The sequence below is a fragment of the Carcharodon carcharias genome, chromosome 12, assembly GCF_017639515.1.
Source record: "Carcharodon carcharias isolate sCarCar2 chromosome 12, sCarCar2.pri, whole genome shotgun sequence".
Taxonomy (NCBI): Eukaryota; Metazoa; Chordata; class Chondrichthyes; order Lamniformes; family Lamnidae; genus Carcharodon; species Carcharodon carcharias.
Genome location: NC_054478.1, coordinates 12,993,361 through 13,009,015, shown reverse-complemented (window position 1 = coordinate 13,009,015; position 15,655 = coordinate 12,993,361). Strand labels below are relative to the sequence as shown.

General features: G+C 49.1%; 2 protein-coding genes across 4 annotated transcripts in view; one reads left to right on the top strand and one right to left on the bottom strand.

Annotated features, from left to right (window-relative positions):
- usp37 (ubiquitin specific peptidase 37) overlaps nucleotides 1-1,883 on the bottom strand; it is a 132,319-nt gene extending 130,436 nt beyond the window's left edge. For both annotated transcript variants that reach the window (XR_005944578.1, XM_041200778.1), the window contains exon 1: nucleotides 1,777-1,883. The gene's annotated coding sequence lies outside the window, so the exon portion shown is untranslated. The remainder of the gene's footprint in view (nucleotides 1-1,776) is intronic.
- A 550-nt stretch (nucleotides 1,884-2,433) lies between these two features.
- The window catches only part of cnot9 (CCR4-NOT transcription complex subunit 9), a 32,722-nt gene continuing 19,500 nt past the window's right edge, over nucleotides 2,434-15,655 (top strand). For both annotated transcript variants that reach the window (XM_041201734.1, XM_041201735.1), the window contains exon 1: nucleotides 2,434-2,520. In XM_041201734.1, coding sequence (XP_041057668.1) covers nucleotides 2,497-2,520 — 24 coding nt within the window. In that variant the 5' untranslated portion in view covers nucleotides 2,434-2,496. The remainder of the gene's footprint in view (nucleotides 2,521-15,655) is intronic.

Genomic DNA, 15,655 nt, shown 5'->3' with positions numbered 1-15,655 from the left:
ACGGTGTCAAGCTTCTTGAGTGTTGTGGGAGCTGCACCCATCCAGGAAAATGGGGAGTATTCCATCACACTCCTGACTTGTGCTTTGTAGATGGTGGACAGGTTTTAGGGAGTCAGGTGATGAGTTACTCGCTGCAGGATTCCTAGTTCCTAGCCTCCGACCTGCTCTTGCAGCCACAGTATTAATTATATGGCTAGTGCAGTTCAGCTTCTGGTCAACGGTAACCCCCAGTATGTTGTGGTGGTTGGGGGGCTTTGCCTGGCACATGTGCAGCATGAATGTTACTTGGCACTTGTCAACACAAGCCTGGATATTGTCCAAGTTACGCTGCATTTGAACCTTAACAGCCTGATTTTAAAATTTTCACCGGTATTTTGGAATCCCTCTATGACCCTAAGCCTATCACTGTAATCTCGTCCAGCCCCACAACTCAGAGATCTCCACACTCCTCTAATCACGGCCTTCTGCTTATCTCTAATTTTAATCGCTCCACCATTGTCGGCCGTGCCTTCAGCTGGCTGGACCGTAAGCTTTAGAATTCCCTTTCTAAACCTCTCTACACCTCCCTCTCTCTCCTCCTTTAAAATGCTCCTTAAAACCTCCTGGTCCAAGCTTTTGGTTGTCTGCCTGAAGATCTACTTATATAGCTCTGTGCTATACGTTATTTTATAAATCCCCATGGCCTTTTTATTATATTAAAGGCACTGCGTAAATGCATATTATTCATTTGGGCTGAAACCTTGATCAACATTCTCTTCTCTAGGTGCTGGTTGAACCTCTAAGTTAACTTTAGTCTACCCTTACTTGAAAGTCCGTTAATTCAAATGATCTACCAATTAAAAGAAAACACTAAATTCCCATTTAGTTACTGCTGCTACTGTGTGTCGGTGATGGAGGGAGTGAATGTTTGTGGATTTGGTGCCAACCAAGTGGACTGCTTTGTCCTGGATGGTGTCAAGCTTCTTGAGTGTTGTGAGAGCTGCACTCATCCAGGCAAGTGGAGAGTATTCCATCCCATTTCTGACTTTGGCCGAGGTAGATTGAAAACAGACTTTGGGGAGTCAGGAGTTGAGTTACTCGCCGCACTATTCCTGGTCTCTGACCTGCTCTTGTAGCCACAGTATTTATATGGCTAGTCCAGTCCAGTTTCTGGTCAATGGTAACCCCCAGGATGTTGATAGTGGGGGATTTAGTGATGGTAATGCCATTGAATGTCAAGGGGCGATGGTTGGATTCTCTCTTGTTGGAGATGGTCATTGCCTGGCACTTGTGAATGTTATTTGCCACTTGTCTGCCCAAGTCTGGGACATTGTCCAGTTCTTGCTGCATTTGGACATGGACTGCTTCAGTATCTGAGGAGTCACGAATGGTGCTGAACATTGTGCAATCATCAGCGAACATCCCCACTTCTGACCTTATGGTGGAAGGATGGACATTGATGAAACAGCTGAAGATGGTTGGGCCTGAAAGGGGGGGTTTGGGGAAGAGAGAGAATTCCTCCAGGTCCCCTAGGGAAGTAGTGGGGGTGGGGGTGGGGGTGGGGGGTGGTGGAGGAGAGGAAGCTCCTCCAGGCCGCCCTCCCGGGAGGAAGGTCCTCCTCCAGACCTCCTCCCCCCTCAAACTCGGGCGGGCATGTGAATCAGGGGCCCACTTCCCGGGAGTCCAGGCTTTCCGGCGAGGCTGAAGCCGGGAGGAAGGGCCGTCGCTGAGGGACGCTGACTGAGTGGATCCCCGGCCTCCCTGACTGACTGACTCTCCCCCGGGGTGAAGCTTTACCTGTCCCCGCCGTTCCCATAGAGACGGGTTTCCCGCGCTCCCCTCGCGCCGCCGCCGCCGCCGCTGGTTTTCCGCCGCCGCGAGATGGCGGGAAGCGAACTCCTGCTCCCACAATGCCCCGCGCGCGCTTGGCACGGCGGGAAATAAAACTTTCCGATTAAATAAACCAATTGTTTCGGATTAAGACGCCAACCTGCGGCAAATAGCATTGCTTAAAGTCCGTGTTGCAATACAATTAAAAAAATATATTTAAAGTAATAAAAACACTTTTTTCTCCTGGCTCTTGTTTAAAATGGCGCGAACTAAAACTCCCGGCAGGCAGCGCGCGGCCTGTTCCCTGAAGAGAAATAGTTCACACTTTTTTATTTTTTTAATGGTATATTTTCTCTGACGCGGCGTTTTAAATGATGTCAGTTCCAAAGAAAAGCGATAATACTTCTTTCTCAAGCGTTTTCTTCCTCAGCAAGTCATAGGGTGAAAGGGCAAAGGTTAAAGCCTGTTTGTTAAAATATGCAATTATATATATAATTGCTGGTGGTGTAGCTCAGGGTATTATTCATGAGATAATTCTGACTCTGAAGCTGATTATTGATGAGCGGGTGCTGTTTTTGTTAATTGTGTTTTAGTTGGGGGGTCAGGGGTTAGAGGTCAGTGTGGTTGACGAGGCGCTCGGGCTCGGTTGTTGATGTGAAGTTTTCGGAGGTCCGGCGGCGGCGGAAGATGCACAGCCTGGGGGCGGGCGCGGTGAGTCAGGGCGGCTCGCTCTCTGTGGGCTGGGGGGAGCGGGAGGAGGGAGTGTAGGTGCGACAGGCCCCGGGCCGGCGGCTGTTGCTATGCTGGGGACTGGGGCTTGGCCGCTCTGACTGGGCCGCCCGACCTCCCTGATCACCGCTGCCCATCCATCTCTCTCTCCCTCTCCCTCTCTCTCTCCATCCCTCTCTCTCTCCATCCCTCTCTCTCTCTCCCTCTCTCTCTCCATCCCTCTCTCTCTCCATCCCTCTCTCTCTCCATCCCTCTCTCTCTCCATCCCTCTCTTTCTCCATCCCTCTCTCTCTCCATCCCTCTCTCTCTCCATCCCTCTCTCTCTCTCTCTCTCTCCCTCTCTCTCTCTCTCTCCCTCTCTCTCTCCATCCCTCTCTCTCTCCATCCCTCTCTCTCTCCATCCCTCTCTCTCTCCATCCCTCTCTCTCTCCATCCCTCTCTCTCTCCATCCCTCTCTCTCCATCCCTCTCTCTCTCCATCCCTCTCTCTCTCCATCCCTCTCTCTCCATCCCTCTCTCTCTCCATCCCTCTCTCTCTCCATCCCTCTCTCTCTCCATCCCTCTCTCTCTCCATCCCTCTCTCTCTCCATCCCTCTCTCTCTCCATCCCTCTCTCTCTCCATCCCTCTCTCTCTCCATCCCTCTCTCTCTCCATCCCTCTCTCTCTCTCTCTCTCTCCATCCCTCTCTCTCTCTCTCTCTCTCTCTCCATCCCTCTCTCTCTCTCTCCATCCCTCTCTCTCTCTCTCTCTCTCTCCATCCCTCTCTCTCTCTCTCTCTCTCTCTCTCCATCCCTCTCTCTCTCTCTCTCTCCATCCCTCTCTCTCTCCATCCCTCTCTCTCTCCATCCCTCTCTCTCTCCATCCCTCTCTCTCTCTCTCTCTCCATCCCTCTCTCTCTCTCTCTCTCTCTCTCTCCATCCCTCTCTCTCTCTCTCCATCCCTCTCTCTCTCTCTCTCTCTCTCCATCCCTCTCTCTCTCTCTCTCTCTCTCCATCCCTCTCTCTCTCTCTCTCTCCATCCCTCTCTCTCTCTCTCTCTCTCTCCATCCCTCTCTCTCTCTCTCTCTCTCTCCATCCTCTCTCTCTCTCCATCCCTCTCCCTCTCTCTCTCTCCATCCCTCTCCCTCTCTCTCTCTCCATCCCTCTCCCTCTCTCTCTCTCCATCCCTCTCCCTCTCTCTCTCTCCATCCCTCTCCCTCTCTCTCTCTCCATCCCTCTCCCTCTCTCTCTCTCCATCCCTCTCCCTCTCTCTCTCTCCATCCCTCTCCCTCTCTCTCTCTCCATCCCTCTCCCTCTCTCTCTCTCCATCCCTCTCCCTCTCTCTCTCTCCATCCCTCTCCCTCTCTCTCTCTCCATCCCTCTCCCTCTCTCTCTCTCCATCCCTCTCCCTCTCTCTCTCTCCATCCCTCTCCCTCTCTCTCTCTCCATCCCTCTCCCTCTCTCTCTCTCCATCCCTCTCCCTCTCTCTCTCTCCATCCCTCTCCCTCTCTCTCTCTCCATCCCTCTCCCTCTCTCTCTCTCCATCCCTCTCCCTCTCTCTCTCTCCGTCCCTCTCCCTCTCTATCTCTCTGTCCCTCTCCCTCTCTCTCTCTGTCCCTCTCCCTCTCTCTCTCTCTCCGTCCCTCTCTCTCTCTCCGTCCCTCTCTCTCTCTCTCTCTCCGTCCCTCTCTCTCTCTCTCTCTCTCCGTCCCTCTCTCTCTCTCTCTCTCCGTCCCTTTCTCTCTCTCTCTCCGTCCCTCTCTCTCTCTCTCTCCCTGTCCCTCTCTCTCTCTCTCTCCGTCCCTCTCTCTCTCTCTCTCTCTCTCCGTCCCTCTCTCTCTCTCTCTCTCTCCGTCCCTCTCTCTCTCTCTCTCTCCGTCCCTCTCTCTCTCTCTCTCTCCGTCCCTCTCTCTCTCTCTCTCTCTCTCTCCGTCCCTCTCTCTCTCTCTCTCTCTCTCTCCGTCCCTCTCTCTCTCTCTCTCTCTCTCCGTCCCTCTCTCTCTCTCTCTCTCTCTCTCCGTCCCTCTCTCTCTCTCTCTCTCCGTCCCTCTCTCTCTCTCTCTCTCTCCGTCCCTCTCTCTCTCTCTCTCTCTCCGTCCCTCTCTCTCTCTCTCTCTCTCTCTCCGTCCCTCTCTCTCTCTCTCTCCGTCCCTCTCTCTCTCTCTCTCTCCGTCCCTCTCTCTCTCTCTCTCTCCGTCCCTCTCTCTCTCTCTCTCTCTCCGTCCCTCTCTCTCTCTCTCTCTCCGTCCCTCTCTCTCTCTCTCTCTCTCCGTCCCTCTCTCTCTCTCTCTCTCCGTCCCTCTCTCTCTCTCTCTCTCCGTCTCTCTCTCTCTCTCTCTCTCTCTCCGTCTCTCTCTCTCTCTCTCTCTCTCTCCGTCCCTCTCTCTCTCTCTCTCTCTCTCTCTGTCCCTCTCTCTCTCTCTCCGTCCCTCTCTCTCTCTCTCTCTCCGTCCCTCTCTCTCTCTCTCTCTCCGTCCCTCTCTCTCTCTCTCTCTCCGTCCCTCTCTCTCTCTCTCTCTCTCTCCGTCCCTCTCTCTCTCTCTCTCCGTCCCTCTCTCTCTCTCTCTCTCTCCGTCCCTCTCTCTCTCTCTCTCTCTCCCTCCCTCTCTCTCTCTCTCTCTCCGTCCCTCTCTCTCTCTCTCTCTCCGTCCCTCTCTCTCTCTCTCTCTCCGTCCCTCTCTCTCTCTCTCTCTCCGTCCCTCTCTCTCTCTCTCTCTCTCCGTCCCTCTCTCTCTCTCTCTCTCTCCGTCCCTCTCTCTCTCTCTCTCTCCGTCCCTCTCTCTCTCTCTCTCTCCGTCCCTCTCTCTCTCTCTCTCTCCGTCCCTCTCTCTCTCTCTCTCTCCGTCCCTCTCTCTCTCTCTCTCTCCGTCCCTCTCTCTCTCTCTCTCTCTCCGGCCCTCTCTCTCTCTCTCTCTCTCCGCCCCACTCTCTCTCTCTCTCTCTCCGGCCCTCGCTCTCTCTCTCTCTCTCCGGCCCTCTCTCTCTCTCTCTCTCTCCGGCCCTCGCTCTCTCTCTCTCTCTCCGGCCCTCTCTCTCTCTCTCTCTCCGTCCCTCTCTCTCTCTCTCTCTCTCCCTCCCTCTCTCTCTCTCTCTCTCTCCGTCCCTCTCTCTCTCTCTCTCTCTCCGTCCCTCTCTCTCTCTCTCTCTCTCTCCGTCCCTCTCTCTCTCTCTCTCTCTCTCTCTCCGTCCCTCTCTCTCTCTCTCTCTCTCTCCGTCCCTCTCTCTCTCTCTCTCTCTCTCTCCGTCCCTCTCTCTCTCTCTCTCTCTCTCCGTCCCTCTCTCTCTCTCTCTCTCTCTCTCTCCGTCCCTCTCTCTCTCTCTCTCTCTCTCTCTCTCCGTCCCTCTCTCTCTCTCTCTCTCTCTCTCCGTCCCTCTCTCTCTCTCTCTCTCTCTCTCTCTCCGTCCCTCTCTCTCTCTCTCTCTCTCCGTCCCTCTCTCTCTCTCTCTCTCTCCGTCCCTCTCTCTCTCTCTCTCTCTCCGTCCCTCTCTCTCTCTCTCTCTCTCCCTCCACACTCTCACTCTCTCTCCGTCCTCTCTCTCTCGCTCTCTCTCCGTCCCTCTCTCTCTCTCTCTCTCTCCGTCCCTCTCTCTCTCTCTCTCTCTCTCTCTCCGTCCCTCTCTCTCTCTCTCTCTCTCTCTCCGTCCCTCTCTCTCTCTCTCTCTCTCTCTCTCTCCGTCCCTCTCTCTCTCTCTCTCTCTCTCTCTCCGTCCCTCTCTCTCTCTCTCTCTCTCTCCGTCCCTCTCTCTCTCTCTCTCTCTCTCTCTCTCCGTCCCTCTCTCTCTCTCTCTCTCTCTCTCTCCGTCCCTCTCTCTCTCTCTCTCTCTCTCTGTCCCTCTCTCTCTCTCTCTCTCTCTCTCTCCGTCCCCCTCTCTCTCTCTCTCTCTCTCCGTCCCTCTCTCTCTGTCTGTCTCTGGATCTCTCGCCCCAGTTTCTGTTGCCAAATATGAATCACAGAATTGTTATAGTGCAGAAGGAGGCCATTCAGTCCATCGTGTCTGCACTGGCTCTCTGAATGAGCTGTGCACCTGGTGCCATTTCCCTGCACATTCTTCCTTTTTTTTAAATAACCCTCTCTTTCCCTTTGACTGCCATCATTGAACCTGCCTGCACCACACTCAGGCATTCCAGATCTTAACTATTGGCTGTGTGAAAAAGTTTTTTTCTCGTATCACTTGTGCTTTTGCCAATTACTTTAAACCTGTGCCCCCTTGTTCTCGAGCCTTTCCTTCGAACATACAAACAAGGAGTAGGCTATTCGGCCCCTCAAACATGCTCTGCGATTTAATAAGATCATGGCTGATCTGACAGTAACCTCAAGTCTGCATCCCCCTCTGGATAACCTATCACCCCCTCGCTTACCAAGGATCTATCCACCTCTGCCTTAAAAATATTCAAAGACTCTGCTTCCACTGCCTTTTCAGGAAGAGAATTCCAAAGACTCACAACTCTCTGAGAGAAAAAAATTCTGACTCATCTCTGTTTTAAATGGGCAACCCCTTATTTTTAAAGTTACCCCCAGTTCTAGATTCTCCCACCAGAGGAAACATCCTCTCCACATCTACCCTGTCAAGACCCCTCAGGATCTTGTGTTTCAATCAAGTCGCCTCTTACTCTTCTAAATTCCAACGGATACAAGCCTAACCTGTGCAACCTTACCTTATGCTCCAGCTACCACGTGGTTACTTATTAGGGGGCCAGCACAATGCTCCCACAAGTTACCTACACCGTTTCACATCTCTACCCAAACCATTTCCACGTCCTGGTTTCCTGAACTTAGATCATCGCTCTCTGTGCTAATACTATCATTAACTAACAGAGCCACTCTTCCACCTTTACCTCACTTCCTAAATGTCCTATACCCTTTAATATTCAGGTCCCAATCCATGTCCCCCTGCAGCCATATCTCTAACGGCTGTCAAATCATACTTATTTATTTCTATGTGCACCTCAGTTCATTTATTTTGAATGCTTTGTGCATTTCGATATAGAGCTTTTAGTATTATTCTTTTTATAACCTCCAGTCTCATCTGTTGATTTACTGTTAGATTTGTACTCTGTCCTTTCCTGTCAGTCAGTTTTTCATTTCCTGTAATGATCCCTTTCTCTCTTATCTTGTCTCTACTCTTTGAGTTGCCACATCTTACCAAATTTGATCCCTGGCCCCCTACTACTTAGTTTAAAACCCTCTCTACTCCCCTTGTCATATGGCTCACAAGAACACTGGTCCCAGCAAGGTTTAGGTGTAGACCGTTCCAACAGTACAAATCCCATTTTCCCCAGTATTGGTGCTGGTGCCCCATGAACTGGAACCCACTTCTCCCACACCAGGCTTTGAGCCACGCATTCATCTCCCTAATCTGATTTGCCCTATGCCAATTTGCACATGTCTCAGGTAATCCAGAGATTGTGACCTTTTGAGGTTCTACTTCTTAATTTGGTGCCAAGCTCCTCATACTGGCTAAGCAGAACCACCTCCTTTGTTCTGCCTATGTCACTGGTACCAACATGGACCACAACGACTGAGCACCACCCCCCTCACCCCCCCACCACCTCTGCTCTCACTGCAAGTTCCTCTAACAGCCCTGTGCAGATGTCCTGAACCCTGGCACTGGGCAGGCAGCACAGCCTTCTGGACTCATGCTCTTTGCTGCAGAGAACAGTGTCAATGCCTCTGACTATACTGGCCCCATACTATCACTTGTAATTCCCCTCCCCGTACCAGGGTGCCATGGCCAGGCAGTTCATTTTTCATGAGTGAGAACAGTTTCTCCCTATCTACTCTGTCCAGACCCTCATGGTTTTGAATATCTCTATCAAATCTCCTCTCAGCCTTCTTTTCTGCAAGGAAAATCATCTTGACTTCTCAAGTCTATCTGCATAACTGAACATACTCATCCCTGGAACTATTTTCATGAATCTTTTCTGCTCTCTCTCCAACACCTTCACATCTTTCCTAAAGTGCAGTGTCCAGAACTGGATGGAATACTCCTCTGAGACCAAACTAGTGTATTATACAAGTTCAACATAACCTTGGCCTTGTACTCTATGTCCCTATTAATAAAGGCCAGGATACTGTATGCTTTATTAAACACTCTCAACCTCCTGTCCTGCAACCTTCAGTGACTTATTCCTATATACACCCTGGCCCCTCTGCTCCTGCACCCTCTTTAGCGTTGTATTCTTTATTTTATATTGTCTCTCCATGTTCTTCTTAACAAAATGAACCATTTCACATTTCTCCTCACTAAACCTCACCTGGACTGGGACTCCATTGGTTGTGGGAGGCGGGGGGAAGCCCCGGTTCCAGTAGACAGAGAAGCTGCAGAGAATCAATCAATCAATCCTACAGAGAATCAATCCTATAGCACTTCTGAAGCATCGTCACTGAATGCCAGTTGAGTCTTTGAATATGTTCAAGGCTGATTTGGACACTTCTTTGATTGACAAGGGAGCCAAGGGTTATGGGGGACAGGCAGGAAAGTGGAGTTAAGGCCACAATCAGATCAGCCATGATCATTTTGAATGGCGAGCAGGCTCGATAGGCCGAATAGCCTACAGCTGCTCCTAGGCTTTGTTAATGGGGGCATAGAGTACAAGAGCAAGATGGTTATGTTAAACTTGTATAAGGCACTAGTTCGGCCTCAGCTGGAGTATCGTGATTGGTTCTGGGCGCTGCACTTTAGGATGGATGTGAAGGCATTGAACAGAGTGCAGTAAAGCTTCATGAGAATGGTTCAATGACGAACTTCAGTTATGAAGATAGATTGGTGAAGTTGGGACTGCTTTCTTTGGAGAAAGGAAGCCCAAGGGGAGACTTGATAAAGGTATTCAAAATCATGAGGGGTCAATTCTCACTTGTAAAAGGATGGAGACCAAGAGTGCACAGATTGCCAAAATAATTGGCAAAAGAAGCAAAAGTGATATGAGAAAACATGTCTTCATGCAGTGAGTGGTTAGGGTCTTGAATCCTCTGCCTGAGTGTGTGGTGGAGGCAGGTTCAATTGAGGCATTCAAAAGAGAATTAGAATGTTACTTGAAAAGGAAGAACGTGCAGGGTTATGGGGAGAAGGCAGGAGAATGGAACTAAGGGAATTGCTCGTTCAGAGAACCAGTGCTGACACGATGAGCCGAATGGCCTCCTGCATTGTAACAACTCTGATTCCTGATGTTTGACTGAGCGGATGCATTGTCATGTGAGTCAGAGGTCTTCGAGTTGGAGTCCCCACTTGTATTTGGCTCAACCGGTCTGTGCAGGTGTTTATGCTCCACATGAGCTTCCTCCTCCCACCCTTCTTTATCTTGCCTTTAGTTCAGTTGGCTGGACGGCTGGTTTGTGATGCAGTGATGCCAACAGTGCAGGTTCAATTCCTGTACTGGCTGAGGTCATCCATGAAGGCCCTGCCTTCTCAATCTCGCCGCTTACCTGAGGTGCGGTGACCCTCAGATTAAACTCACCACCAGTCGTCTCTCTGTAATGGGAGAGCAGCCCATTGCAGCCCTCTGGGACTACAGTGACTTTCATTTTCAAACGTATCCATTCCTTTTTTCCATCATGTGTTTACCTAGCTTCATCTTAAATGTGTCTGTGCCTGTGGTAGTGAGTTCCACGTTCTCAGCACTCTCTGGGTAAAGAGGTTTCTGCTTATTGGTGATTACCAGGGACTTCCCTAAGTGTGGGTCGTGACCCCCAATGGGGTTATGAAATGAGATTTTGGTGCTGCGAGCTCCAAGGCAGCAATGGCTGCTGTGGAGCTCAGACTGATTTCTGACAGCTGCAAGGCCCCTGTAAATCCTCGCATCTTTTGTTGGTGGGCATGCCCTAATCGACTGCTCTCTGAAGCCCAATTGCTGCTGCAAAAAAGCCTGTCAGTAGGTGGGGTTGTTTTTATTTTTGTAAAAGACCGATTTCTTCAATAATCAGGATCGTAATGCATTAATATCCATGATACTATTACATTAATAATGGCAATCCTATTGCATCAATAATGAAGGTCCTGTTATATCAATGCTCAGACCAATTACATTAATAACAAGCAGCTGCTTATTCATCATCAGACTCCTGTTACTTTAAGGTTCTTGAGATTACCTTAGGTTGGACTCCGGACCCCATGAAGATTCGTGGCATCAGGTCAAACATGGGCAAGGAAACCTCCTGCTGATTACCGGGTGAGGGAACCAACAGGAGGGAAAAACATACTTGACCTCATCCTCGCCACCCTACCTGCTGCAGATGCATCTGTCCATGACAGTATCGGTAGGAGTGACCACCTCACATTCACTGTGGAGACAAAGTTCCGCCTTCACATTGAGGATACCCTCCATCGTGTTGTGTGGCACTACCACTGTGCTAAATGGAATAGATTTAGAACAGATCTATTCAACTCAAGACTGGGCATCCATGAGGTGCTGTGGGCCATCAGCAGCAGCAGAATTGTACTTGAACACAATCTGTAACCTCATGGCCCGGCATATCCCCCACTCTACCATTACCATCAAGCCAGGGGATCAACCCTGGTTCAATGAAGAGTGCAGAAGGGCATGTCAGGAACAGCACCAGGCATACCTTTTAAGGTGAGGTGTCAACCTGGTGAAGCAATAACACAGGACTACTTGTATGTCAACCAGCATAAGCAGCAAGTGATAGAGCTGTGATCCCACAACCAACGGATCAGATTTAAGCTCTGCAGTCCTACCACACCGAGTCATAAATGGTGGTGGATAATTAAACAACTCACTGGAGGAGGAGGCTGCACAATTTCCCCATCCTGGGGGAAGCCCAGCTCATCACTATAAAATATAAGGCTGAAGCATTTGCTACAATCTTCAGCCTGAATTGCCGACTGGTTGAACCGTCTTGGCCTCTTCCCAACGTCCCCAGCATCACAGATGCCAGTCTTCAGCCAATTCGATTCACTCCATGTGACATCGAAAAATGGCTGAAGGCACTGGATACTGCAAAGGCTATGGGCACTGACAACATTCCAGTAATAGTACTTGTGCTCCAGAACTTGCTGCATCCCTAGCCAAGCTGTTCCAGTACAGCTACAACACTGGCATCTACCCAGCAATGTGGAAAATTGCCCAGGTATGTCCTGTACACAAAGCTGGACAAATCCAATGTGGCCAGTTATTGCCCCAGCAGTCTACCCTCCATCATCAGTAAAGTAATGGAAGGGATCTTCAACAGTGTTATCAAGCAGCTCTTGCTTAGCAATGACCTGCTCACTGATGCCCTGTTTGGGTTCCGCCAGGGCCACTCTGCTCCTGACCTCATTACAGCCTTGGTTCAAACTTTGAAAAAGAGCTGAACTCCAGAGGTAAGGTGAGAGTGTCCTTGACATCAAGGCAGCATTTGACCAAGTGTGGCATCAAGGAGCCCTAGCAAAACTGGAATCAATGGGAATTGGCGGGGGGGGGGAAATCTCCACTGGTTGGAGTCATACCCAGCACAAAAGAAGATGGTTGTGGTTGTTGGAGCTCAGTCATCTCAGCTCCAGGACATCACTGCAGGAGTTCCTCAGGTTAGTGTCCTCAGCCCAACCATTTTCAGCTGCTTCATCATTGACCACCCTTTCATCTTAAGGTCAGAAATGGGGATGTTTGCCGATGATTGCACAATGTTCACCATTCACGACTCCTCAGATACTGAAGCAGTCCATGTCCAAATGCAGCAAGACTTGGACAATATCCAGACTTAGGCTGACAAGTGGCAAGGAACATTCATGTCACACAAGTGTCAGGCAATGACCATCTCCAATCTACACCACAGGGACTGCAGTGGTTCAAGAAGCCAGCTCACCACCACCACCTCCAAGGGCAACTAGGGATTGGCAATGAATGGGCCTAGCCAGCGAAGCCCACATCCCATGAATGAATATATATTTTTTTTTAAATGCTGTCTTTTGGATGACACCCCAAAGTGAGGCCCAGTTTGTTCCCTCGGATGTTATTTTGAAATAGAGCAGGGGTGTTCTACAGCCGATATTTATCCTTCAGCTCATCACTAAAACCAATTATTATTTGGTTATTGACATATTTCTGTTTATGGAACCCTGCTGTGTGCAAATTGCCTGTCTCATTTCCTACTTTACAACAGTGACAATGTTTCAGAAGCACTTCATTGACTATAAAGCGCTTGTGGATGCCCTGAGATTGTAAAAGGTATATAGAAGTGCAAAGCTCTTGTGACAAATTATCAGATGACCTGTTTCTCCAACCAATGAGATTTACTTTTCATTTGATGATTGAGGGATCTTGATCTACAAAAATTGGGTTGTCATACTTACTTGTGTAACAGCAGCAATACACTTTAATTGTGTGGATTTGAAGATCTGTGGGCGATAGAGGGCAGAATAAGGCGCTTTGTAAATGCATTTCTTTGAGCTGCAGAGGAAAGATAACTTGTGTGCACTGCAGATGTTTGAGTTACTTCAGTAACTTTGACTGGTTTATTTTCTCTTGTTAACTGCTTCCTTGCTCCAATCGCACTCCAATTCTCCCAGGTTGTAACAGAGGTTGTGGTTGGTTGTGTGGGAGTGGTGTTGCACTCATGGATTTTGGAAGCCACTCAGTCCATTATGCCTATGCCAGCTCTTCAAAGATTTATCCCACTCTCCTCCTCTTTCCCCAAAACCCTACAATTCACTCTCACTCTTTATCAATTCGTTTTTGAAAGTTGCAATTGAATCTGTTTCCAACGCCCTTTCAGGCAGATCATCATAACTCTGTGCATTAAAATAATTCCGAATTTTACCCACTGAATATTTTGCCAATTATCTTAAACCCATGTTCTCAGGTCTTGCCACTAGAAACAGTTTCTACCTGTTTATTCTTATCCAAACCCCTCATAATCTTGAGCAATTTGCTCAAAATTTGAATGCCTTGTAATTAATTATCCAAGATTGTTTATAAGTTTGAAAGAATAAAACTCAAAATTGTAGAAATGTGAAACAAGGATACGCAGGAAATACACAAACGGGTCTCAGCAACTAACCTTCCCTCCATCATAAGGTCAGCAGTGGGAATGTTTGCTGATGATTGCAAAAAGTTCAGCACCATTTGTGGCGACTCAGATACTGAAGCAGTCCATGTCCAAATGCAGCAAGACCTGGACAATATCCAGGCTTAGGCTGACAAATGGTAAGTAACATAAGTGCCAGACAGTGACCATCTCCAACAAGAGAGAATCCAACCGTCGCCCCTTGATGTTCAATGGCATTGCCATCACTGAATCCTCCACCATCAACATTCTTGGGGGAGGGGTTTACCATTGACCAGAAACTGCATTGGACTCTCCATATAAATACTGTGGCTACAAGAGCAGGTCAGAGGCTAGGAATCCTGTGACGAGTAACTCACTTCCTGACTCCCCAAAGGCTGTCCATCATCTACAAGTCACAAGTCAGGAGTGTGATGGAATACTCTCCACTTTCCTGGATGGTGCAGTTCCAACAACGCTGAAGAAGCTTGACGCTGTCCAGGACAAAGCATTCACAAACATCCACTCCCTCCACCACTGACGCACAGTAGCAGCAGTGTGTACCATCTACAAGATGCACTGCAGGAACTCACCAAGGCTCCTTAGACAGCACCTTCCAAACCTATGACCACTACCATCTAGAAGGACAAGGGCAGCAGATAGATGGGAACATCACCACCTGGAAGTTCCCCTCCAAGTAACTCATCATCCTGACTTGGGAATATATCAGCCGTTCCTTCAATGTTACTGGGTTAAAATGCTGGAACTCCCTCCCTAACAGCACTGTGGGTGTACCTACACCACATGGACTGCAGTGGTTCAAGAAGGCAGCTCACCACCACATTCTCAAGGGATTAGGGATGGACAATAAATACTGAGCCAGCCAACGAAGCCCACATCCTGTGAATAAATGAATTCACCAGACTTCAACTGGTGAGTTAAGGGAAATAAAGCACTGATGAATGGGGAGATGGTGGCCCACTGGTAATGTCACTGGACTAGTAATCCAGAGGCCCAGTCTAATGCTCTGCGGACCTGGGTTCAAATCTCACCATGCAGCTGGCAGAATTTAAATTCAATGAATGAATCTGGAATTAGAAAAGTACTCTCAGTAATGGTGACCACGACAACTATCTTTGATCGCTGTAAAAACTCACGTGGTTCACTAATGTCCTTTAAGGAAGGAAATCTGGCATCCTTACCTGGTCTGGCCTACACGTGACTCCAGGCCCACAACAATGTGGTTGACTCTTAACCACCCTCTGAAATGGCCTAGCAAACTACTTAGTTTGAGGGCAATTAGCGATGGGCAACAAATGCTGGACTCGCCAGTGACACCCACATCCCAAGAAAGAATAAAGGAAAAAAAATAAAGCTGAGTTGTCTGGATTTAATTCACTATTTTCTGGGCTTGTGTAATGCAGCCTTTTAAAGACTCTTGCTGGACACTCATGATCCATTGCATTTCCAACCTGTGTATTGTGTGTCCATTAATTACTGTAAATTGCAATCGGGAGGAGTAGGAGATTCACTGCTCAATACTAAAGGGAACCCAGCCATCAACTATGAGCTGTGTGTGGGGTTGATAAAGAATAATAGGAAAGTAGGGAGATCATTTTGGAGTTGTATAGAACCTTGGTGAGGCCACAGCTGGAGTACTGTGTGCAGTTCTGGTCGCCACATTATAAGAAGGATGTGATTGCACTGGAGGGGGTGCAGAGGAGATTCACCAGGATGTTGCCTGGGATGAAACATCTAAGTTATGAAGAGAGGTTGGATAAACTTAAGTTGTTTTCATTGGAGCAGAGAAGACTGAGGGGTGACCTGATGAAGGTGTACAAGATTGAGGGGCATGGGCAGGGTGCAGCTGTTCCCCTTAGTTGAAGGATCAGTCACAAGGGGACATAGTTCAAGCTGAGGGGTAGGAGGTTTAGGGGGGATGTGAGGAAAAACCTTTTACCCGGAGGGTGGTGACAGTCTGGAATGCACCGCCTGGGAGGGTGGTGGAGGCGAGTTGCCTCATATCCCTTAAAAAAAGTACCTGGATGAGCACTTGGCACGTCATAACATTCAAGGCCACGGGCCAAGTGCTGGTAAATGGGATTAGCTAGGTAGGTCAGGTGTTTCTCACGTGTCGGTGCAGACTCGATGGGCCGAAGGG